The 22,364-nt window shown below is 45.7% G+C and overlaps 4 protein-coding genes across 5 annotated transcripts; 2 read left to right on the forward strand and 2 right to left on the reverse strand.

Moving 5' to 3' along the window:
* On the reverse strand, positions 1,722–5,394 carry LOC8082380 (CDP-diacylglycerol--glycerol-3-phosphate 3-phosphatidyltransferase 1, chloroplastic). Its single transcript, XM_002458577.2, has 8 exons — positions 4,818–5,394; positions 3,807–3,873; positions 3,652–3,726; positions 3,520–3,571; positions 3,282–3,367; positions 3,114–3,188; positions 2,937–3,031; positions 1,722–2,351 (listed from the first exon to the last, which is right to left on the reverse strand). The coding sequence occupies exons 1-8, from the start codon at positions 5,276–5,278 to the stop codon at positions 2,270–2,272; spliced, it is 993 nt and encodes a 330-aa protein (XP_002458622.1). The 5' UTR covers positions 5,279–5,394; the 3' UTR covers positions 1,722–2,269.
* LOC8082381 (probable serine/threonine-protein kinase PBL23) lies at positions 8,882–10,707 on the forward strand. The gene is made up of 3 exons (XM_002456423.2): positions 8,882–9,218; positions 9,323–10,086; positions 10,199–10,707. Exons 1-3 carry the CDS (start codon positions 8,936–8,938, stop codon positions 10,514–10,516), a joined length of 1,365 nt encoding a protein of 454 aa, XP_002456468.1. The 5' UTR covers positions 8,882–8,935; the 3' UTR covers positions 10,517–10,707.
* On the reverse strand, positions 10,987–13,268 carry LOC8054733 (polyphenol oxidase, chloroplastic). The gene is made up of 2 exons (XM_002458578.2): positions 12,279–13,268; positions 10,987–12,147 (listed from the first exon to the last, which is right to left on the reverse strand). Exons 1-2 carry the CDS (start codon positions 13,149–13,151, stop codon positions 11,224–11,226), a joined length of 1,797 nt encoding a protein of 598 aa, XP_002458623.1. The 5' UTR covers positions 13,152–13,268; the 3' UTR covers positions 10,987–11,223.
* Positions 17,640–21,054, forward strand: LOC8082382 (pentatricopeptide repeat-containing protein At1g61870, mitochondrial). 2 transcript variants are annotated; one of them, XM_021457592.1, is made up of 2 exons: positions 17,640–18,909; positions 20,672–21,054. In XM_021457592.1, exon 1 carries the CDS (start codon positions 17,707–17,709, stop codon positions 18,883–18,885), a length of 1,179 nt encoding a protein of 392 aa, XP_021313267.1. In that variant the 5' UTR covers positions 17,640–17,706; the 3' UTR covers positions 18,886–18,909; positions 20,672–21,054. The 2 variants fall into 2 exon arrangements, with proteins under 2 accessions (XP_021313267.1, XP_002456469.1); XM_002456424.2 differs by having other exon boundaries at positions 17,641–18,909; positions 20,660–21,054.

Genomic DNA, 22,364 nt, shown 5'->3' on the forward strand with positions numbered 1-22,364 from the left:
GGCAGAAAAGTCTTGTCATACCGACCCAGGTTCACATCTAGCACTTTGACGCCATGGTTCACGGCATATTGAATCCACGTTCTCACATCCTTGAAGTTTATGAGATGGTAGCCTTTAAAGCACAACTCGAATTTATGCAAGTCTACATTTTTACGGCGGAGCAACATGTTGTTGACGACACTGGCAAACTTCTCATACTTCCAGTGTTCATATTCTCCGTAGTTAATTCGTATGGATCCATCTGACTCCATAGCAGCCCTAACTAGGATTCCTTACCACACAAACCTGTCACGCAAGCATTCCACAATTAATACATTATAAAAGATGAATGACGGGGGTAAATATAACAGCCCAAAGATTTCCTATATTATCTTTACGTCAATATGAAAGTTTCAATCGTTTAGCTGGTGGTCTTTTTTGCATAAAGGAATGAAATCCGGCAGTACTTCGTAATTGTTATTTTTAATGATCAGTTGAGAGCGGATCTCAGAACCCGAGTGTGTGATCGGAAGAGACTGACATGATTTGCCCGTCGCAAATTTGCACAAAACTCTAAGCGATTACTGCCGAATCTTGCAAGTCACTAAACGATTACTGGTCACAGATCTAAACTTCAAACCATGAAAAGCTAGGTTTTTTTTAAGACAGATACTGTTATTTGCTTATAACCACATAAAAAAAATCTTTGTAATAACAACACAAAGAGAAGGTATTCAAGATTCAAACTTGGCATTTTTTCTTCAGAGAGCAGCAATTCATTTGCGATGAAAATGGAACACGATGGCGCACAGTACAGCAAAGAGGGGAGATGAGATTTCGCGAGCAAGAACACGCTATGATACCGATGCTATCACAAAATGCGTGCAAGTAGGTTGAAGAAAGGTGGATTTACCGGCAATGGAGAGTATGCTTCACTCGAAATCGCCTCGATGGAAGCCTCGATAGAAGCCGCCGCCAACGCTTGGCTTCAGGTTTATCCGCCCTGTTCGTTTGGGGGTTTACAGGCGGCCAGAATCGGGTGACGGGTGTCAGGTTTACGAGCTCACAGCGAGTTGCAACAGCCCAGGCGAAAAGCGGGCAGAACCAGACGAGGATGGCCGGATGGGCCTCCACGACGCTGGTGTAGTGGTGTCTGGTAAAACGGACCGTGCACCGGAAAGCTGCCGCCGTTTTGCGATCACACGTCCATTCACTTTTCTCAAAAATTTTATTTTCTCATTCTCACTTCCTTTTTCCCTTATTTTTTCTTTCCTTTTCTCTTTTCCTTTTTGTCTCAATCAATTCATTTTTCTTCTATACAACTATGAACAAATTACTAAAAAAACTGTGACGGATCACACGTACACGGCTACACTTTCTATCCTACCAGTTGAGCTAGGTCTAGCCGCCATGCAAATTGATGTTGCATCTTATATATTGTAACAATTTGGGACTTCTTAGAGTTAGCAAAATAGGAAATTAAACTGTTTAATTGTAACTATCTGGGACTTCTTTTTATCTTGCAGGATTATAACGTTGCATCTAAGCCCGCTAGTACGAAGTGATTAGGAAAAGAGGGGAAATTCAACTCTGGGTAACTTCTCTCCCTCCCTCTTCCTGAAAGAATGAGGTATGTAGAGTCAAAGCATATACTACGTTCAACACATCAACTGAATTGTTGGATCTCAGTACATACCCATTCAATCCATACGGTGGAGCACAACACATTTCCGTTCTTCCGGTGGTTAAAAAAAAGCTCAGCTAAACAGTTGCATTGATACATGGACATAGTTGTAAATGTATTTAACCTGCAGACATCTCGAAGCACGACATCACCTAGCGATCACCATTTGCCAAAGTTCTTCTAAATCAGTTCAAGTATTCTGAAGCACGTATGTATGTACACCGGGAACATAGCTAATGTGTTTGGCCAAAGCAAAAAAGCAAAGGTTCGGCTAGTTTGCCCTCTGATAATTTGATGAACACTCTAGGCCGAAACTAGGCAAAAGTATCACAACTTAACTAGGCCTACTGCACAAATCATGCACCGATTACATTCATGAGGCGGTTCTTCACTTCTTTTTCCAATCTTGCCCAAGTTTTTTTGCCATTAAGGAAATCCATGAGGCTGAAGGGGGCAACAAGGCCTATAGTTGTGCAGTTGCAAATTGGGAAGTTCACAAAGCTTAAGAGACACAGTGGCATGCCTGATACATGTCAGTCATCATCATCATCATCATCAGCAGCAGCAGCAGCAGCAAATTAATCCATGAACTGCCTACAGCAACAGTCACCAACTCCTTGGTTTGATCCGGTAGTACTTCACACCATACCCTATTGTGGAAGTGACTGTCGTAGTAGCTACAAGCCAACTGCAGGGGGAGGGGGTCATTTAGCATAATACCCAATGTTAAAAAAAAGTGCTAGGTGATGCTAGGCATTTGCAATTTCTGAAGATGGCTACAGTATAAAGAAAATCTAGCACATCAGAACAAAAAAATAATGTTATCATGCATCCGTACACAATATGACCACAGTTCATCTTTCTCCATCTCTAATCTGTCCTATTTTCATGCATAGATTAAGCCCAACACCTTTACACACAAACAAGCCTAGACAAAACGCCTTAGGTGCTAGCGGTGCAGCTCGGCCTAGCACCTAGGTGCTGCCTGTTTAAAAGGAGATAACACCATGATTCAAAATAATAGACATCATTTCATTAGGCATTCAAATAGTTGCTTCAAGTGTTATTCTGCAGTATTTACATACTATAGTAGGTGCATTGTAAATATACCTGATTTATCAAACAAATGCTCATGTGAGGTCAACTTTTGTGTTACACCAGGTAGACTCATAGTTTAATTAGTCCACTCTGACATAAGATGCATGCAAGCACAGAAAAACAAAGACTATATAGAAACAATCAAACAACAGTTGAAATATGGAAAAGAAATCACCTCAGGAGTGTAATGTAATTCTGAGTCTCCTCTGTGCCAAATTCTGGCTGAAGAAGTGCAGCGGCAACCAACATCAATTGGAATACTGTGTTCACCTGCAATCAAAACTATTACCATGTTTCCACCCAATAGGTCAATAATCATACAGGATTTAATGCTGTGTGAACATAGGCATACCTTGCTGATGAACAGAGGCTCAATCTTTTCGCGACGAATCGAATCTAAGTTAACAAATTCTGACCAACTGTTCCACTGGCACAAATTTGTAAAGGACATTCAGTTAATTGAAAAGCTTCCACAATATACTTGATGGATCACAAAAAAAAAACATATATATAACAGTACCTTCCATCCCAGACTAGAAGCCCGCTTGTAGAAAGCACCACCCACAAGAAGCAAGTCTCTTACAACAACGAGGCCAACAAGACCAGCTTCAAGTGAAATGAACAGCGCACGAATTAAAATATTGATTAAAACCAGAACCTTCAGACAAATACAAATATAATGTCAAAACTATGAGCTACTTTACTAAGGAAATTTTGCAATACAAAACAAATATATTGATGCTTGGTGATCTACTCACGATGTAAAAGATCTTTTTCAACCATGGCTACAGCAACACAGCCAATCAAAACCTAACCAACACCATAGATATTGCACATCAGCTTAGCAGCACAATTAACATAGAAACAAAAATGGAAAGTGTCGGTTTAACCTTGTCAGCCAGAGGGTCCAAATATGATCCAAAGACAGAATTGATGCCCATCTTTCTCGCTAAAAAGCCATCCAACTATGTTCAGACAACAACACAACAGAAGAAATGAGTAATATTGTAATGGATTTTGCAGTTTCCAAAGGTGCAATTCTTACCCAATCACTTGCACCCGATACAGCCAATGTGGCAAATGCAGGAAGATACCATTCATTCACGATCATCCTATAGTGCATGGAGTTCATAATAAGAAAAAAAAGCAGGACCATAGAGAGGAATAGAGAATAATAATGTACAGCATAGAGAGCAAGATACAACATTGAGGACAGAAGAACCACAAATTCGTCAAAATATCCAGAACAACAGAACCAAAGACAAAGGTCTAATTTGACTTTTTTCACAAACATTCACTAGATGAGAATGGACAACACAAAGCCATCAAAGAGATGGCGCAATGGCACCGATAAGCATAGAGATTGATGTGTACAACTAGAATAGGCCTCCAAGAATTCAAGCTATGTTGAAGCAAAAGCTACAGCTGGTTGCCTGATCTTAGCATTCAAAAATGTTGACACATCAGCTGATCCATTTGCGTTATGAAATATCACTTTGCATGCACACAACCCAACTTCAGTGCTCCTTCCTAATATGTGCCAACTTGAACGATCAAATTGAAGCACATGTTTATATGACCATAGTCCATAGGTAACACCATTAAATAACTAACATGTTTCAACTCCAAAAACCCATAATCCTTATACCCAGCCGCTGATAGAATGTGTAAGCCTTGGCGACCAGATGTTCTAATTAAAATCCTGGAGCAGCTCTACTTTAGAGAAATAGGCCGGTTCAAATTGTTGATCTGGATTCTCAGTCTCCCCAATTCAAATATTCTGAGTTCCCAATCGTTAATCAATAGATCCACACACGCATCATTCAGGAGTATTGACTTCACTGGCTCTGGCTTTTTAAGATCATGGTACATATATGCCATCAACTAAATAAAAACAATTAAACAGTGAGATGGTTCCTGGAATAAAGGCAAGCTAGAAATGAAGAGATCATGGTTATCAAGTTTGAACCCTCCTCGGTGTCTTGCCGAACCTCTAGTCAAACTATTACCACATTGGATACAGCTCTAAACACGAAAAACAGATGAGAACACTCACCATCCAATGACAGGCCCTGACACCATCCGTCCAATCGACACCAAATTGGGCGCATTCAGAAACCTCTCACCTCCACATCCCACAATTCCTGAAGACGCCGCAACCTCCGCTTCACCCCCGGAGATCCGCCTGTGCTCCCACCTCACGGCGTCCGCGACGGCCAGCGCGCGGCCGCCGGCGAGGGCCTGGGCCCTGCGGAGCTTGGCGCCAAGGGCGGCAGCCGCGGCCGTGAGCGGTGTCGCCGACTGCGACAGCATCCATGGGGCCGACGAGAGGAACAGCGGGCCGCCGGACCGGATGGGGACATGGGTGTGCACATCGCTGGCGAAGGGGTTGGCCGCGGCGGTAGTGGTGGGGGAGGATGAGGCGAGGTAGGTGTGGAGGGAGAGGAGCGGCCTGGGGTTCGAGATCGGGGTGGCGCGCTTGCGTATGAGAGGGTTTAGGGTCTTGAGGAAGGCCATGGCCGTGGATCGCGGAGCATTGCAGTGGGTATCGCCGTATCGGCCCCGGGCCCCGGCGGTCGGACGTCGGAGCGAAGAGAACTGGGGTTTGGACTTGGACTTTGAGAAGCAAAGTTGGACTGTGACGTTCTATTGCTCTAAAATGTTGAGATCGACACAATGTCGTCCAAAAAGAGTGTAATTTTAGTTGCATTTTTTTATTAAAATATACTTTTATCTTAAAAAAGTAGAGTTCTAGATATATTTTTTATTTAGTATCTAAAGTTTGTCTAAAAACATAGATAAAAATATTAATGGCTTGTGCGACAAAAAAGATAAAATATTAATAGCTCGTGCGACAAAAAAAAAAGTTAAGACGAGTGGCACCTGGATATATTCGAATTATTTAGTAGCCTAAAAGCCAGGACTATTTTTTATAACTAGAAGAATACCCCGCGCGTTGCTGCGGAAATTTCAGATAATTTAAAAAGAAATTAGACTATTTATTTTTATAGTTATATGAATAAAATTATGTTAAATTATTTTTTTGAATGATTTGACACAATATGAACAACTAAATGCATGTTAGTAGATAAAGAGATGACTATCATAATTACATGTGCTAGTTGGTTATAATTGCAAGTTATAGTGGATTGTTGATGTAGATAGCTTGCATGTTGAGAGAAATCTCTAGTGGGGTTTAGCTTTATAAGAGTATAAGATAAGATGACACTCAAGTGAAAGGCTTTATAAAATATGTTTAATGGCAAATTTAATAGTATCGTATGGCATATGAAAAGAATATTATACCATACATACATAATAATTTGAACATATCACACTGATGATCAGAGAGGATGTTGTACAGCCCAACATAATCCTTTTATTTTAAAATAAACTAACAAAACTTAAGAAGACAAAATCCATGATGAATCTGAAAAATTTTCAATGAGAAAGCTCGTGGGAGCTCTTCAAACAGGTACATATAATTTTGCTAAAAAATAGGTACACAATGCCTTCCAGCAGAGGTCCACTCCTCGCAGTCGCACGTCTCCGCTCCTTGCCGGCACACGGAGACGAGGAGGGTGAAGGCGGAGCCGGCTGCGCGGTCCCGGCATCACTCGAGTCGAACCTCACGAAAATGCTTGGAACGAGCACCAAACAAAGGGCAACTGGGCAGAGAGATGAGCTTGGACTGTGTTTGGGCTGGGCTCAGACGGGCCGGACCCAAGTGGAACCTACACAAAAAAAAAAGTATAAGTCATTCTAAAAATCTTAAAGAGTCAAATTTTTTCAACTTTGACCAAATTTATATAGCAAAATAATAATATTTTTTTTGTATCAATCAAGTATCATTAGATTCTTTATTAGTTATATTTTCATAGTGTACCTATTTTATGACATAAATCTTTATATTTGTCTCTATATTTTTGGTCAAACTTGAAAATGCTTTGACTCTCCAAGATTCTTGGAATGACTTATAATTTGGAACGGAGGGAGTAATTAAGAAATTATTCAATTATTTAGCTTGGCTGCTTTGAGATTCGTACTATAGTTTTTTAAAAAAGGCTATCGGAGCATCTCTCTTTATGCATAGAAGTCAACCTTAGAAAATCACTTTCATTTACAAAATCACTTTTATCTCATAGAATCACTTATTCACTTTCTATAGAAGATGAAGAGCAGGAGGAACTCAACCAAGCAGTAGAAGATTCTTGTTTATTTATACATAGTTAGTTAAGTTAAAAACTAATTTAGTACTGTGTTATAATTAGGTTTATTATTATGGACGAAAGGACTGGAGGCGGAGCAAGCAAAGGCCTAATCTTCCTGGGCCACAGCATCGGCCTTGCCTCTAGAGACTCACATTCCATAAGATTTGATATAGCCCTAAGAGTCAAAAGGATTGCCAAAATTCAAGGAAATGGCAAGAGTTCAGGTGAATATTGGTCTGACTTGTCACTTCTGGATGGACAAATGGGAAACAGAAATACTGCAGAATAATCCCACAAGCATTCTCCTTTGCAAAGGACAAACAGATCAATGTCAGGAAAGCCTTCATCACTGGCAATGTCACTGACCTATTCAATTTACCATTATCAGAAATAGCATTCCAGCAAGCCCAAGTGATGCAACAACAGATGCAAATGCACAACAGAAATGAGCTAGAGAAAGATGTATGGACCTACTCAGCACAAAACTCTAGCTACAGAGCTCAAACTACATACAAATTAATGATGGGCCACCAGCCGGTACAACCTATCCTCAAATGGCTATGGAAATCTTATTGCCAGCCAAAGCATCAAGTCTTTTTTCTGGCTTTTGACGAAAGATAGGCTGAGCACAAAAAACATCCTGATGAGAAGGAAAATGCAACTGGATTCATACAGTTGTGCTTTCTGTATATCAGGCCAGAAAGAATCAGTGCATCACCTGTTCTGGGAATGCACATATGCGCAACAATGCTGGGAAACTCTTGATCTACAAATATTACAAGATGGTGACACGATTCAGAACACCCAGGCTCTGAGAGCTCAGCTAGGATCCCAGTCCTACATGATAGCAGTCATTTTGATGAGTTGGACGATTTGGAAAGCAAGAAATAAACAATTTTCAATAACAGACTAATGTCAACTCAAGAGTGCAAAAGAGCCTTTTACAATGAGCTGACGAAGGTCTCGTACCGTGTCAAGAGTCAAGACAGGTCTAAGCTTTTGTTTGATCAATGGTGTCAAAATCTACAATGGATTGCTCGATAGTCTTAATTTTCTTTGTCTCTTAACTCTACCGCCCCCCCCCCCCCCCACTCTCTCTCCTCTTTTTCTGATTTTTTGTAAGAACTGTTTCTTGTAGTTCCATAATCTTATTTTTATCAATAAATCCCTGCAGGGGCGAAAGCCCCTCCAGCTCACTCAAAAAAAAATTCAATTTATTTTCGATCAACTCAGCGCCCCTTGTCTAATCCAACATCTTCTTTACAGCCTTTCTAACTTTGCCATTGAGTACTCTCTACATCTGTAACGTTTGGACCGTGCATGCAAGTGTTAGCAAATACTTCTTTTGTTCACATAAGAATACAATTCGCACATTTTATAGAGTCAAACAGTTTAAACTAAAATTATAAAAAAAAACTAACACTCATAAGATAAGATAAGTGCCATTAGATAAGTTACAAAATATATGTTCAATATAAATTTATTTAGAGATATAAATGTTAAATATTATTTACTATAAGTTTAGTTAAATTTAAATTAGTTTGACCGGTATAGTTTTATAACTATATTCTTTCGTGGATGGAGAGGTAATATGAATCAAGGTCAAGCGTGAAACTCAAAAGAATTTTTTTAGATAAAAGAAGAGGAAAAATATGAAGTACCATTACATCACCACCCTCGAGATCAGTTGGTCAGATTCTTTCTCCGTTTGTGTTACTTAAAAAAACCGTTAATATTGTGCAATATTTAGGCGACAATTCTCACCGGAACGGACAACGAAGAGCACTCAGCACTTTGCCAAATTTGGCTCGCGCCTTCCAAACCCACGTCCAGAAAAAGAACGCGATTCCCGTCCACAGACTCGGCCCTCGTCAATGTAGAAGTATCCCCAAGAAATCGGGCCACCCTCTTCGCGCGGATCGACCCGAGGGTGCGCCCCGCCCACTCTCGCGTCGGTCCCGCGATGGGCCTCTTCTCATCGGCCGCTAAGAGATGCAGCAACGGCAAGAAGTTCCTCCGCAGCGCGGGCGCGTGCTGCTGCTCGCCGTCCGCCTCCGCCCCTGCAGGTGGTGTGCGCGGCAAGGAAGAGGCGTCGACGTCGGCGCCGGCTTCCGCGCCAGCAGATAGCAAGAAGAAAAGGTGGCGGAAGAGGAAGTTCTGGAGGAAGAAGAAGAAGGCCAAGAAGGAGAGCGGCGATGGCAGCGGCGAGCTCGCCGACCTCGTCAATAACATTTCGGCCAACTCGGGTAAGCCCGTCATCCATCCATCCAACAGCCACTCCTACGCCATGCAGATGGATGCAGAAGCCAGGCCTATGCGTGCATGGCTAATGATGCTGTGCTGCATGCAGACGTGTGCAAGAACGTGAATGCGGCGGAGGAGATCCTACGGGGCAGCAACCAGAACATGCCCAGCAGGGCGCTGACGTTCAGCCAGCTGAGCGCCGCGACCGACGGGTTCAGCGAGCAGAACCTGCTCGGCGAAGGCGGCTTCGGCCGGGTGTACAAAGGGCTCCTCGAGGACACCAAAGAGGTGATCGCCGTGAAGCAGCTGGACAGGAACGGGTTCCAGGGCAACCGCGAGTTCCTCGTGGAGGTGCTGATGCTGAGCCTCCTGCACCACCCGAACCTGGTCAAGCTGCTGGGCTACAGCACCGACTCCGACCAGCGGATCCTGGTGTACGAGTACATGCCCAAGGGCTCGCTGGAGGACCACCTCCTGGACCTGCCCCCGAACTGGAAGCCCCTGCCGTGGCACACGCGGATGCAGATCGCGGTGGGCGCGGCCAAGGGCATCGAGTACCTGCACGAGGTGGCCAACCCGCCGGTGATCTACCGCGACCTCAAGGCGTCCAACATCCTCCTGGACAGGGACTTCAACGCCAAGCTCTCCGACTTCGGGCTCGCCAAGCTGGGCCCCATGGGCGACCAGAGCCACGTCAGCACCAGGGTCATGGGCACGTACGGCTACTGCGCCCCCGAGTACGCCATGACCGGCAAGCTCACCAAGATGTCCGACATCTACAGCTTCGGCGTCGTGCTGCTCGAGCTCATCACCGGCCGCCGCGCCATCGACGTCGCCAGGCCGTCCGAGGAGCAGGTCCTCGTTCACTGGGTGAGTGACTTTCTCCTTTCGTTTCGTTCCACAGGAAATTGTGAAATCGATTGCGGTTACCGGCCGAACGATCGATCCGCCGAGAATAATGCATGTATACGATTTCTTGCAGGCGTCGCCTCTGCTGAGAGACAAGAGGAGGTTCATGAAGCTGGCTGATCCGTTGCTGTGCAGGAGGTACCCCGTGAAGGGGCTGTACCAGGCGCTGGCCGTCGCGTCCATGTGCTTGCAGGAGGACGCTGCCAGCCGGCCGGGGATCAGCGACGTCGTCGCGGCGCTCTCGTTCCTCGCCGACCCGCAAAACTACCCTCCCGAAGGCATGCAAGCTGAGCACTACAAGAGCCCAGATCGAGGGTCAGACAAGGATAGCAGTCCCAGTCCTCCTAAAGCCGACATGATCAGGGCAGACGACGAAATGAAGCATAGATGACCGTAGGGGGAGCTAATTAAGCTAACGGGAAAGGGAGAGGGATTATTGCAGAGCTGTCTGTCTGCTCTCTTCAATCTTCTTTTTGTATAAAAACGTACACCACGTAGGCAGGATGTAAACACCATTCAAGGGAGTTATCTTGACTGATGCAGATTTTCAGCAGCAATATATGCAGCGTGAAGTTCAGCTAACTGTTCGACACAAATTACACAGTGATGACGCAAAGTGAGTGACAAGCGGCAATGTGATTGATGCTGTAGCTCTTGCACATGGTTTAGCTTGGGGGTTGCCGATTTCTTGGACTCTGAAAACTGAACTTCCCGGAGATCAATTTTCAACTGCCCACGAGGCCACACGCGCCCGGCAGGTCCACTAATAGCTGACGAGGACGTAGTACTGTACTTCACATTTTGATATGTTTATGTTTGTTTATTTATTATACAATCCTGCTGGTAGCCTGACACTCGGAGTAAATGTGAAGCAATCTTGTTAATCTATTCAAATTCAAACTAACACATGCAACTTGGACAGTTCTGCGTAGACCCAGAAATAAAAATAAAAATAAAAATAAAATTCAAATCCTAGACAGACGCAACACAAACTCACAAAGCAATGTCTTCTGCCAATCCACTTATTGCAATAATCTTTCGTCTTTCGCGGAAAGAAACTGCTTATTTTTAATTTTGCATGGTAGATAAACGAATTCTTCAATGCATCAGCTCAATCTTGACGCCTCCGACCTTCACCTTACCCTTGCCTTGGCGCGGCACGAGGGTGACCACCACGCTCTCGTCGCCTTCGGCCTTGAGGTCCTCGAGCTGCTCGTTCAACGCGAGCCGCAGCTTGGTCTTGATCCCTCTCCCCTTCTTGCCATGGCCGTGGCGGTGGCCGTGCCCGTGCGGCACGTTCACGAAGCTCCCCGCGAGCTCCCGCCCGCCGGATCCCACCGCGGCGTGGTCCTCGGTGTTCACGAACACGTCGAACTTGGCGGCCACGTCCCTGTCCACCTCGATGCCGTCGATGACGAGCACCTCCACCTTGGACGCCTTCTCCGCCTTGCTCCTCTGTACCGCCACCGGCCTCTTCACCGTCACGCTCGTCGCCTCGTCCAGCGTGATGGGGAACTCGCCCGCCTTCTTAGCGGCCGCGGCGGCGGTGGCGGCCTGTGCCGCGGGCGCGAGGAGCGAGTCCGCTCTCCGCGCCGCGGCGGTCACGGTTGGCCTTGCGGCCGTCCACGGCAGCGGCACGTCCTGGTACCGGTACCGCAGCCTGTCGGTGTCGAGCACGTCGCGCACGCGGATGCGCACCAGCTTTGAGGTCTCGTCGTACAGGAGGAAGGAGGCGTTGAGCCAGTCCGGGTCGGTGAGGTCCGTGTGGCGCCGGGCGTCGAGCCCCTTCCAGACGGACCACATGCGGTCGATGTTGGCATGGTGCGCGTAGAAGAGCGGGTCGAACCCGGCCGAGTAGAAGTTGCCCATGTCCTCGCCGTGCGGCTGGTTCGGGTCGCCGCACCAGATGTGCACCGGACCATGCGGGATGTTCTCCACCGGCCCTGGCCCCTGGTTCGGCTCGTCGCCGGCGCGGTACGCGCTGCCGAAAAAGAGCGACGGCGTCGGGCTCAGCGATACCATCTGATGATGGAACATCGATTTTGACGCACATGCACGTCACAAAGTTTTTGATCAGTTTTGACAAGATTCCGACACCATGTATTCTGCTTTTGTCATCAGTTCATAGTAACAACAATATAACCGCACGTTACCTGACGGTACATGACCCTGAGGTTGTGATCAACCTGCTGTTTGTCAGTGAAGAATCTCGGCTCCCTCCCGTTGTAGTCGAGATTGATTAGCTTCGGCGGCGCGTGCCGGCTGTTACGCCGCGGATCGAACAGCTGGGATGACGGGTCCGCGTACATGGCCGGCATGCGCATCCCGTCCGGCGCGTCCCAGTTCCAGAACGGTATGGCGAAGCTGGGGTCGCCGATCAGGCTGCCCAGGATGCGTTCGAAGAAGTAGAGGTAGCACCGGTGGAAGGGGAAAAACAGCCACGAGTTGTGCACCTGGAGCTCCACGTCGGGGAAACCCTCGGGGCTGTACGACCCGTCGCAGTAGGCGCAGTGCACGGTCGCCTGCGCCGCGAAGCTACGCGGGTCGTCTGCCGGGAGCGCCTTCATCGCGGCGATCCCGGCGTTGAACTTGGCGACGTAGTCCGCGGTGACCGAGTGCGCCGCGGGGCGCGTCCGGAGCGGCAGGGACGTGGCGTCGGGGAGGGTGAAGTCCACCGGCAGCGCGTTCGAGGGCGGCGGGCAGCACGTCAGCACGTTGGCACTCGGAGGAAGGTCTGCCGGGCCGCAGGAAGAGATGTCGGGCGTGGCGACGGGGTCGGCGCCGGCGCGGCGCGCGGTCACCAGGGTGGCGGTGGCACTGGCACTGAGCGCGCCGAGGCCCAGGAGGACGTCGCGGCGGTCGTGCTTTGGGGCGTCATGCTCGGAGCGTTCGCCTCTTGGCGATGCGCACGAGACGCGCTGGACGGTGACGCGGCGAGGCCTAAAGCCGGAGCTCGTTCTCGGAGAGGATAGAGGAAAGGTGGCAGCTGGAGCTGGCTTAGCAATTAAATGCGACATGGAGGCCATGTCCGGTTAAACTTGCAGAGCGCAGTGGGCTAGCAGCTTCGGAGACGATGCGATATATATAAGCTGGGCGCGGTGCTTCCTGTACTGCATCGGCGTCGGCGACGAGCTGAGGGAAGTAGGGACGTGCGCATGTGGGAGTGAACAGCCAAGGAAGACGGCGTAGGACGCCATCCCTAGATCGTCAAATGCTGCATGTGGAGGGAGATACGGACATACGGGGCAGTAGCTAAGTTATTATACTGTGTCTTTGTGGATTCGTCGGTGCGCACGTCTGCTTTGAAGATTTGTTAGACAAGCTGTGCTAATTTTGATGCTGAGTTTTGACTGAGAAACAGTTTTTTTCCTTTTTTTAAAAAAAATTAACTGTGTAAGCTTGTGTGGTGCAGCCATGCCCATGGATGTCAAAGGAATCTGTGCACTCCTATGTCTGAACCGACAAATTGTGCTGAATCTTTACACTTTGGGGTGTTTGATTTGAGAAATATGGTAAATCCATTGTCTTACCACTTCTTACTCATTTGTTTGCTTTTCTTTGGGGGGTGGGGGTGTGGGGGGGGGGGGGGGGGTGGAAGCTATAATCAGTATAAGCATTAGCAATAGTATTTCATCAAAATTTATTGGATGCGCCACCACATCTAGAATGGGGCAATTTCTCAAACCAAACACCCACTAGAATTATACTCACCTCAAGTACATCCACCATGCCCTAGAGTTTAAAACTAGTCGGCATGGCAAAATTTGAATGGTCTGGATGCAATAAATCACTACTGATGATACTATCTAGTAGAGAAGTCCGCTCAAAGGTTGCTCGGAGCATCTAAGGAGATTAACGGAATCCAAATGGTAGACATAGCTCGGATCAACCGAACCAATTAGCCCATAGAACCCTTCATGGTGTTTGTGGGGAGGTAATTTGTGCCTCACAAGTTTTTTTCTAAGGTACCATGAGCATTGAGATCACTTTAAGTCACTATGTGATCCCTCACTCTTGATAATATAGTTGTGTGCCTGTTGAAGAATGAGTCAGCGACTCATAAGCAGTAACTTGATTGAGGAAATGGAAACCATCAAAGTCGTAGCGAAAGCGAGCAAAGTTGTTCTTATCTAATCGAAGGCTCTTAGATAAAATGAATTTGTAATACTTACTATGATAGCATATTGGTTTCATTGAATAATGCAAAACAACTCATTCTTTACGAGAATCTTGTGATTAGTTAGGGCTTCTTTCTATTGGGTCTATTGTTGGTCAAGGTACCGTTGCATGATAACATGTAGACGGTATTATGAGAGAGACAAGACAAACAGATCTTGATCGACAAAAATCTAAGTTCTCGAACGAGCACTTGAAAAAATCTAGCGGAACCTCGTGATTAGGCATTCATCTCCCTAGATTGTAGCATTAACTATTTGCCATGAAAACCCAAGGTTTCCTCCATAGAGAGGTGAGTCATGGTCTAAGATCATGTGTCGGTGTCTGGACTCGGGGTCCAGGCACTATCGAGTGATGAGTCTGCGTGCCCTCCTAAACCCGAATGGTGATGCAAGAGAACACAGAGGATTTATACTGGTTCGGGCCTTGAATGCCCTACGTCCAGTGAGAGAATTGGAGTCTGTATTGCCTTGCGCCCGAGAGTGCTTGTAGTAGGGGTATACAAGCTAGTTGCGAGAGAGAGCTAAGTCCCAGGTCTCGGCTTTGAGGAAGTGAGTGGAGGGAGGCTCAATGTCCTGAGTCCCTGTCTCTATGCATGTGGAGTGGAGTGTGCTACTTGAGTGCGATGATGAGTGCTGTGTCCCCTAAAGGGTGCCCTGCCTCCCCTTTTATAGCCGCAAGGGGTGGCAGGGCTTTTACATGTATAGGCCTGTGAATTATTCTTAGCAAAGGGTGGAGTGACAGTGCCGAACCTGTGGAGATTGGCTTCCTCGTCCTTGGAGTATGGTTGACAGCGTGGTTATTCCTGTAGAGCGTCGCCGAGCCCTGTTTGGATCGTGGAAGTCGGGTCTGAAGTACTACAGCTTGTCCTATAATAGTAAAACAGTAACAACCAGAGTATGGTCACAGTGGCAGAGGTTAATCTTCTCCATACCTCTTTTTACTGTCAAGCAATGCCCTACACTAAAAGAGGTAAGGTGCCACAGTGACGAGAGTTGTTGGAATAGTGGCTGACACGCCCTGCTGCAGCATGGGGGGCATGGTACACATCGCATCAGGGGTACGACCACCGTGTACTGGAAGCTTAGCTCCGAGGCCGAGACTCGGGCGAGCCGTTGATTATGCTCGTGGCTAAAGCTGGGTCGGGGCGGAGATTACGCCCGAGACCCAAGGCTCGGGCGAGACGGAGTCTGCGCTCGAGGCCTGAGGGGTCGGGCGAGGCGGAGTCTACGTCCGAGGCCAGAGGGGTCGGGCGAGACGGAGTCTGCGCTCGAGGCCAAAAGGGGTCGGGCGTTCCTCTTACTCTTTTTTGCCGCTTTTTATCCTCCTAATTTGAGTATCCTATTTTATGGTACCCAACATCATGCTAAATGGTGTAGGACCTGGTCATTAGGCCGAGCTAGCCCAAACACGCCCACCACCAGATCGTGTTGTGCTTGGGCCTCGAAAAAAGAGCTTTGTGCCCGGCTAAGAATGTGGGCTTTCTATACATATATAGGATCAATGACGAATATTGAATGCCATTTTCAAGATTAAGAATACCTATCTCGCTCATAGAAAAAATACCTCTACATTTGGTAAAGGCTATGGGCGTCATTTGAAAACCCTAAGTCAAAGAGATACTTTGTTGGTAGAAAGTGGCCTCCAAAATGACCTATCTTCCTTCCTACGACAACTATAGGATACCCTCGACATGGTATTGAAGGATGGCTTACCTTGGCCGGTAGGACTATGACACCTACGAGAGCTTCTCCATGGCGCAATGCCTTGGGACACTCTAGCCTTGCTGGACGTAACCTTTCATTGGCTAACAACCGTTGATAGATCTTAGCATAGTTGGACATCACCTCTACTCAGAGGCGGATCTCTATAATGAGTTGTGGGTGTGCCTGCACCCATAAAATTCTAAAAAAGTTGCGACAGCGTTCAAATTTTCATCATATTCGCATCCCCACAATAAATATCTATACACCCATAAGGCAAGCTCACCCCCTTTAAATGCAAAGAGGACATTTTTCATGACGTGGGGTCATTTTCAATGACATGTCCACATTGGCTACAAGATGCAAAATTTCGTATTAGGAAGATAACAAAAAACATAACACTTTCTATTCCTTTGGCATACTCCTTGAAGGCCTTGTTTGGCATAACTTTACTTTATTGGTGAATCCATTTTCTGCTTTACCTTTATGAGCAACTTAATCAGTGGAGCTGAAGCTCTTTGTAAGGAGGTGTTTGGCAGGGCTCGTCCTAAGAACTCGCAATTTTAGCAGAGCCATAAGTTCCTCTATGTTTTCACTAAAAATGACTCCTACTACAAAATATTTGGTAGGGCTTCTTCGAAGGAGTTGGAGAAAAGTCCCGCCAAACAAGTTTTCACACTCCCACATAAGGTCCACTAAAACAAGTTGGAACTAGATCGAACTTCTATTTTTAGCTCCATCTTTCACTCATGATCCATCCCTTGTAACTTGTAAAGTTGTAAGCAACATGTTTTTAGAGGCTCATTATTAGAGAATCTCCAAGAGTACCCTATTCCTTGCTAATCCTTGGTTTTTTAGTAAGATGAGAAAAACCCTCTCTCCAATAACTCTAAATTTACGTACTTGGGAAATCCTCCCTCGTTACGCACTTGGGAAATCCTCTCCCGTCACGCGTAACTTTGCACGTAGTCGTGGCCGCGCGATATTGCTCTCTCGTGCGTATCGGTGAATCAATCTAAAGGTGGAAGGATTTGAAAAAATAAGGACTAGAAAGGGTTATAACACAAATAACGAGAGAGTATATATAAAAAATGGTTATGTTAATTTAGAAATAATATAAGATTTTTGATGTAAAATTATCTTTTATATTTTAGGAGTAGGTTATTAGAAACTCTTAGAGATGACTTTTTTTCTTTTCTCCTAATTCTTTTTTAGAAATTACAAAACTATATGTTTTTTAACAAGAAAAAAATAGAATACTTTTATAGATGGATTATTTTATTTTACATTTTAGGCCTTGTTGGATGTTATCGAGTTCACCTCAATTGGTGTGGATTGTGGTGAAATTTAATTTAATTTTTACTCCAATCTATTTCAACACACGTGGATTGATAAAAATCCGACTATATCTAAATAAGCCCTTAGAAGGACACCTGTAACGGAAATCGAACCATTGGTATGGCAGAGTGGGATCCGTCAAGGAGAGATTTCACTCGCAGGTACCATTTGGATACTTGAGACACAAAGAGTGAGATAGGGAAAGAGAAATGAATGAATGGATTTGATTAAATGAGGCTTGAAGAACGGACGACCAAGATTCAATATCTCCTATCCCTGTACGGCTATACCAGTCCCCATCCCCATCCAAACGGGCCGGGTTGACCACTCACCCCAAGTTCTAAACCCTAAACCTGACGCCGCCATGGCCGCCGCCGTTCGCCACATCGTGCGACGCCGTCTGTCCACGGCTGCCACCACCACACCGGTCCCCACTCCGGGCTCCATCCTCAACCCGTCCTCGCCGAGCACTCCCCTCACCTCGCGAGAGAAGACCCGACTCGCCATCTCTCTCCTCAAGTCTTCCCCGCCGCCTCCCCCCGACCAGATCCTCTCCATCTGCCGCGCCGCCGCGCTGACCCCGGAGACCCACATCGACCGCATCGCGCTGTCTCTAGCCGCATCAAAGCTCTCCTCCGCTCCGGACACCCTCCGTGACCTCGCCTCTACCGTCCTCACCCCGCGCCACGCGCCCCACGCCATCGTGCTCTTCGGCCAGGCAAACCTCCTCCCCGACGCCATCTCCACTTTCCAGTCCTCCCCCTCCACCCGCTCCCTCAACGCCCTCATCTTTGCGTGCATCGTCTCCGGTAACCACACGGAGGCCGCCCGCGTCTTCCAGACATTCCCAGACGCCCATGGCGTCAAACCCAACACCGAGACCTTCAATGCCATCATCAAATCATTCGCCGAGTCTGGCACCATAAGGTCCTTTTACTCGGTTTTTGATGAAATGTGCAAGAAGGGCTTGAAGCCCAACGCCACCACGTTTACCACTGCTCTGGCTGGTTTCTACAAGGAGGAGAGGTTTGATGACGTCGGGAAGGTATTAGAGCTCATGAAGAAGAATGGATGTGGTGAGTCCCTGCCGGTATACAATGTGAGGGTGCAGAGTTTGTGCAAACTCGGTCGGAGTGGTGAGGCGAGGGCATTAGTGGACGAGATGGTGAAGAAGGGCACAAAGCCAAGCTGGGTGACCTACAATCATCTGATTTATGGATTCTGTAAGGAGGGGGATTTGGAGGAAGCAAAACGTCTGTACAAGGAGATGGGAAGGAAGGGGCTTGTTGGAGATATCAATTTCTATTTTATGCTTATTCATTACCTTTGTAAGGGTGATGATTTTGACACTGCCCTTGGAGTATACAATGAGATAGCAGCTAAGAATTGGGTGCCATGCTTCTCGACCATGAAAATGCTTGTGAATGGACTTGCTGGGAGCTCAAGGATCGATGAGGCAAAGGGGATCATTGAGAAGATGAAGGAGAAGTTCCCAGATAAAACTGAGGGGTGGAAGGAGGTGGAGGAGGCATTGCCTCATTAGAGTAAAACATCGATGATCTCTCAGGTATTCTTTTGCTGCTGGAATGGATAGCAAAGTGAAGATAGAGGAGAGTTTAATTTACATGTTTTGGTAATTCAAAATAATAGTGCTGATAGGATGACTATTCTGGTTTTCTTTTTAATCTATTTTTTTGCACATGGACATTTTTCTACTCATCCTTTTAGGAAATGCTGACAATGAGTCATCACATCTATTGCATTTCATTCCAGTTGCGGTGGTGCCAAAGTGATATATTGCTGTAGGGCTCATGTATACAGTGAGTTGTGCAAGATAGGTGTTTCCTTTTATGAATATAGTTAAAAATAGTATATGAACTACATTATGACTACGAGTCTATGACACTATATGCAATTCTTAGTCTGAGCCTGCATGAAAGAAAGAGACTAAGAGAGAGCTCCATCACCCACTCCTCTGCGTGTTTCAAACTCTCGATGCCATAATAACTTGATGCTTGTTAGTTGTTACTCATATGCCGATTGCTTCCACGATTGGTCACAACTCACAGTACATATGGATTTCAGTCAATAATTGTTTCATTTGAGAAGAACCTTGTATCATTTAGACTGCAGATTATGTGACTTCAAATTGTGTGATTGGAGGACTTCATTTGTGTTGAAAGTTGAGGAGCTTCTGAATGTATGGTCATACACTATTGATAGAAATTTAGATTTAGGGTTGATCATGATAAGAATTAGCATTCTTCAAGTTTATTTTTCTCATCGAAATTGAAATTTTAATCATACTAGATAGTGTAATGGATTTTATGAGGTTAACTTCATTCCTCTGGAAATATCAAATTTCAAATAGAGAATGTGAAGGCAAATTTTGGTGCACTAGTCTACTACAATCTCCTTCATAGCTTGTATAGCCTTCTAACTGCTTGGAAAATTGTCAGGTTTTGTATGTCAACTTTCATGTTAAGTATAAACTGTTTTGAGCTAACTCTAGGGAAACTGCTATAGTTTCTTTTGGAATATAGGGTCTTCACTCTGGGAAGTCAATTTAATAGCATTGGACTTCTTTTATGTATATGGCTTCCACTAAACCATTATTGTTTAAAGTGACATCTTAATACAATTTTGTTTTCAACATGTAAAAATTATGCCTTTTGACCCTTTAAGGATAAACTAAGTATCTCAACCCGGTAATATGAGATATGTAGGAAAATCTAGATCCAGCTGATCCGTGCACCTGCTTTTCTTTGGAGAAAATAATGGGTTTCCTTAAACTACTATTTGAACAAGCGAACATAAAATTATTTAGTAGCTTTGATGTATTGCTCCTCTGATCTTTCTTTTTTCATGAAAATGACTTCTATCAATTATCATTCATGAACATCAAGGAAACTGGAAAGAAATCGACTAGGTTAATTTATATACAGAATTTCATTTTTTTTAAGTTTTTTTTATGAGGAACAGCAAGGTTTCAAGGTCTATGCATGTATTTCAAGGTTAAGTTATTTAGTCACAGACATCGTTAGACTTTTACTGGTGCACATCAATTTCGGCAGGGTTTATGCATGCATTTTTCACGCTGGTAAGCTGGTTATAAATGTATTTTATGTTTATATTTTGGGTTCTGCCAAGTTGATTTTTTTGTGATACGTTTTTTTGGCTGATTCTTTACGATGCTATTCGCCTGATGCTTGGATCTTCTACCCTGTTGCCCCCCCTTTTTTTTTTAAGTTTCGTTTCTCTTGAAATTAACCAGTACTACTATTCATTCAATTTATTTCGTAAATGATTGTTTTCAGAAAATTTGCCAGTGCTGAAGGCATTGTTGATTGGGAGTTGGGACTGCATCTATATTTGATCAACTGTTTCAAGCATATGAAGCTATGGCCTGGATTCAATTTTATATAGATGTGAAGCATGCTCCAGCTGTGATGACGGATTGACAGTGGCAGCTGTAGGTTGTTCTTGGCGATGCTCCAGTAGTTAATACTTTTGCAAATTACAGTTTTAGTTCTGGGAGTTGGAGATAATAAAACTTGTTCGCTTTGCTCTGTCTGTTCCGTTTTGCATGGGCTGAGCCTATCACTGCCTATACGGACTGTTCGCCTGCAATGTGTGCAGTTTGTAAGTGATGCAATGTATGCTGTAACTGTTTCAGTTTGAATGGAATGAAACTAATGGTTACTCCCTGGAATTGTGTTGAGCAATGTCAATGTCATTCTCGGACGTGTAACGTTGCATGTTTCATATTTGCATGCATATATGCACCATGTAAGCAGCCATATAGCTAGTCGGCTGAAAGAGTGCCATTCCACGCGCATATGTTTGGATTAGGACACTGATGTGCATCGGTAAGGGGTATTATAGGGCCATCACGCTGTCGGTGCCTGACGCTAGGGGGCCGTCGCCTTATGGAACATTTGACGACGTCGGGCAGCACCAGGCCACCAGCAGCCGGAGAGGAGCGAGAGCTTCCCGCCGGCGTGGTCCAGGCAGTGCACGAGCTGGAATGACCTGATCGAGAAGGTGTTCGACAAGGACGAGGATGGCCAGATCGTGCTGCGTGACGGGCGCAGCCTCCCGGCCTCATCTCGGCCTTTTGTAAATTCCTTTGGTCTTTGCAACTGTGCTGCCGGCTGCCTCTCCCAGCAGAAGCCTCCATTTTCCTGTGTTATTGGTTGTTCAGTATCATTTATTCATAGAAGAGAATTATGTCTTATGCGCGGTTCACATAGCGCCATCAGCTGGTCAGCTTCGTGCAGGCAAGTCGCACAAGTTTTGTGAAAGAATTATTATCAAGGTGAAAGTAGGTCAGTTTTGTCATCTTTCTACTAAGTGACCTTGATATGTAGAGTTGAGTTAAATGCATATAGGAGGCCTTGTTAAGAGGTTACTTTATGAATCGGAGCCCATTTCCATTATCGCTAACGGAAATACAGCGTTTCCACTATTGCTAACGGAAATACAGCGTTTTGGAGACATTGCGCAAACAACCAAGTTTAAGAGGTGTTATTTGGTTTTACTTTGAAAACATTTCTAGCCATCTATCTGAACTTGTTAAATAGTATGGTGGCCGTAGCATGTTGGTGCAATATGCGTGGAGGCCCCGTTTACATGCCAAACTGCCAACGCATCTGTTTGTGTTCCTCGTTTAGTCTCGTTAACTGGAGGCCCAACAAGCGACCAAATGGGCCCTTTATTAAGTTACCAGCAGGCCTAAAGAACAATTGATTTTTATTTGGTTGGGGCGCGCCAGGCTAGGGCAGTAGTGCAATGCCCGAGCGACACACGAGGGCCCCAGTAGCAAGCTACTGTAATGGACCCTCCCCCACAAAAAATAAATTTAATATCGAAGTGGACACATGGCCCACATATCAGACATTAAACTGATAAGAACAGATACTACACTTGATCTTAGCCAAAAGGCCGAGAAAGGTATGAGTTGCTCTGGTGCCCCGGGTCTTGTTTTATAGCGTTCCTCTGGCTCCGCTCATCCAAAGTCCC

The sequence above is a fragment of the Sorghum bicolor genome, chromosome 3 (genome assembly GCF_000003195.3).
Source record: "Sorghum bicolor cultivar BTx623 chromosome 3, Sorghum_bicolor_NCBIv3, whole genome shotgun sequence".
Classification (NCBI taxonomy): Eukaryota; Viridiplantae; Streptophyta; class Magnoliopsida; order Poales; family Poaceae; genus Sorghum; species Sorghum bicolor.

What these genes read in the sequence shown, in the direction of transcription:
- LOC8082382 (XM_021457592.1), top strand. Translation starts at nt 17,707, where the DNA reads ATGGCCGCCGCCGTTCGCCACATCGTGCGACGCCGTCTGTCCACGGCT.
- LOC8082380 (XM_002458577.2), bottom strand. Translation starts at nt 5,278, where the DNA reads ATGGCCTTCCTCAAGACCCTAAACCCTCTCATACGCAAGCGCGCCACC. An exon ending in TATCGGGTGCAAGTGATTGG is followed by an intron (nt 3,727 to 3,806) that starts GTAAGAATTGCA and finishes GTCTGAACATAG; the next exon opens with TTGGATGGCTTTTTAGCGAG. An exon ending in CTTCTAGTCTGGGATGGAAG is followed by an intron (nt 3,189 to 3,281) that starts GTACTGTTATAT and finishes AATTTGTGCCAG; the next exon opens with TGGAACAGTTGGTCAGAATT.
- LOC8054733 (XM_002458578.2), bottom strand. Translation starts at nt 13,151, where the DNA reads ATGGCCTCCATGTCGCATTTAATTGCTAAGCCAGCTCCAGCTGCCACC. An exon ending in TCAGGGTCATGTACCGTCAG is followed by an intron (nt 12,148 to 12,278) that starts GTAACGTGCGGT and finishes TTCCATCATCAG; the next exon opens with ATGGTATCGCTGAGCCCGAC.
- LOC8082381 (XM_002456423.2), top strand. Translation starts at nt 8,936, where the DNA reads ATGGGCCTCTTCTCATCGGCCGCTAAGAGATGCAGCAACGGCAAGAAG. An exon ending in TAACATTTCGGCCAACTCGG is followed by an intron (nt 9,219 to 9,322) that starts GTAAGCCCGTCA and finishes TGCTGCATGCAG; the next exon opens with ACGTGTGCAAGAACGTGAAT. An exon ending in AGCAGGTCCTCGTTCACTGG is followed by an intron (nt 10,087 to 10,198) that starts GTGAGTGACTTT and finishes GATTTCTTGCAG; the next exon opens with GCGTCGCCTCTGCTGAGAGA.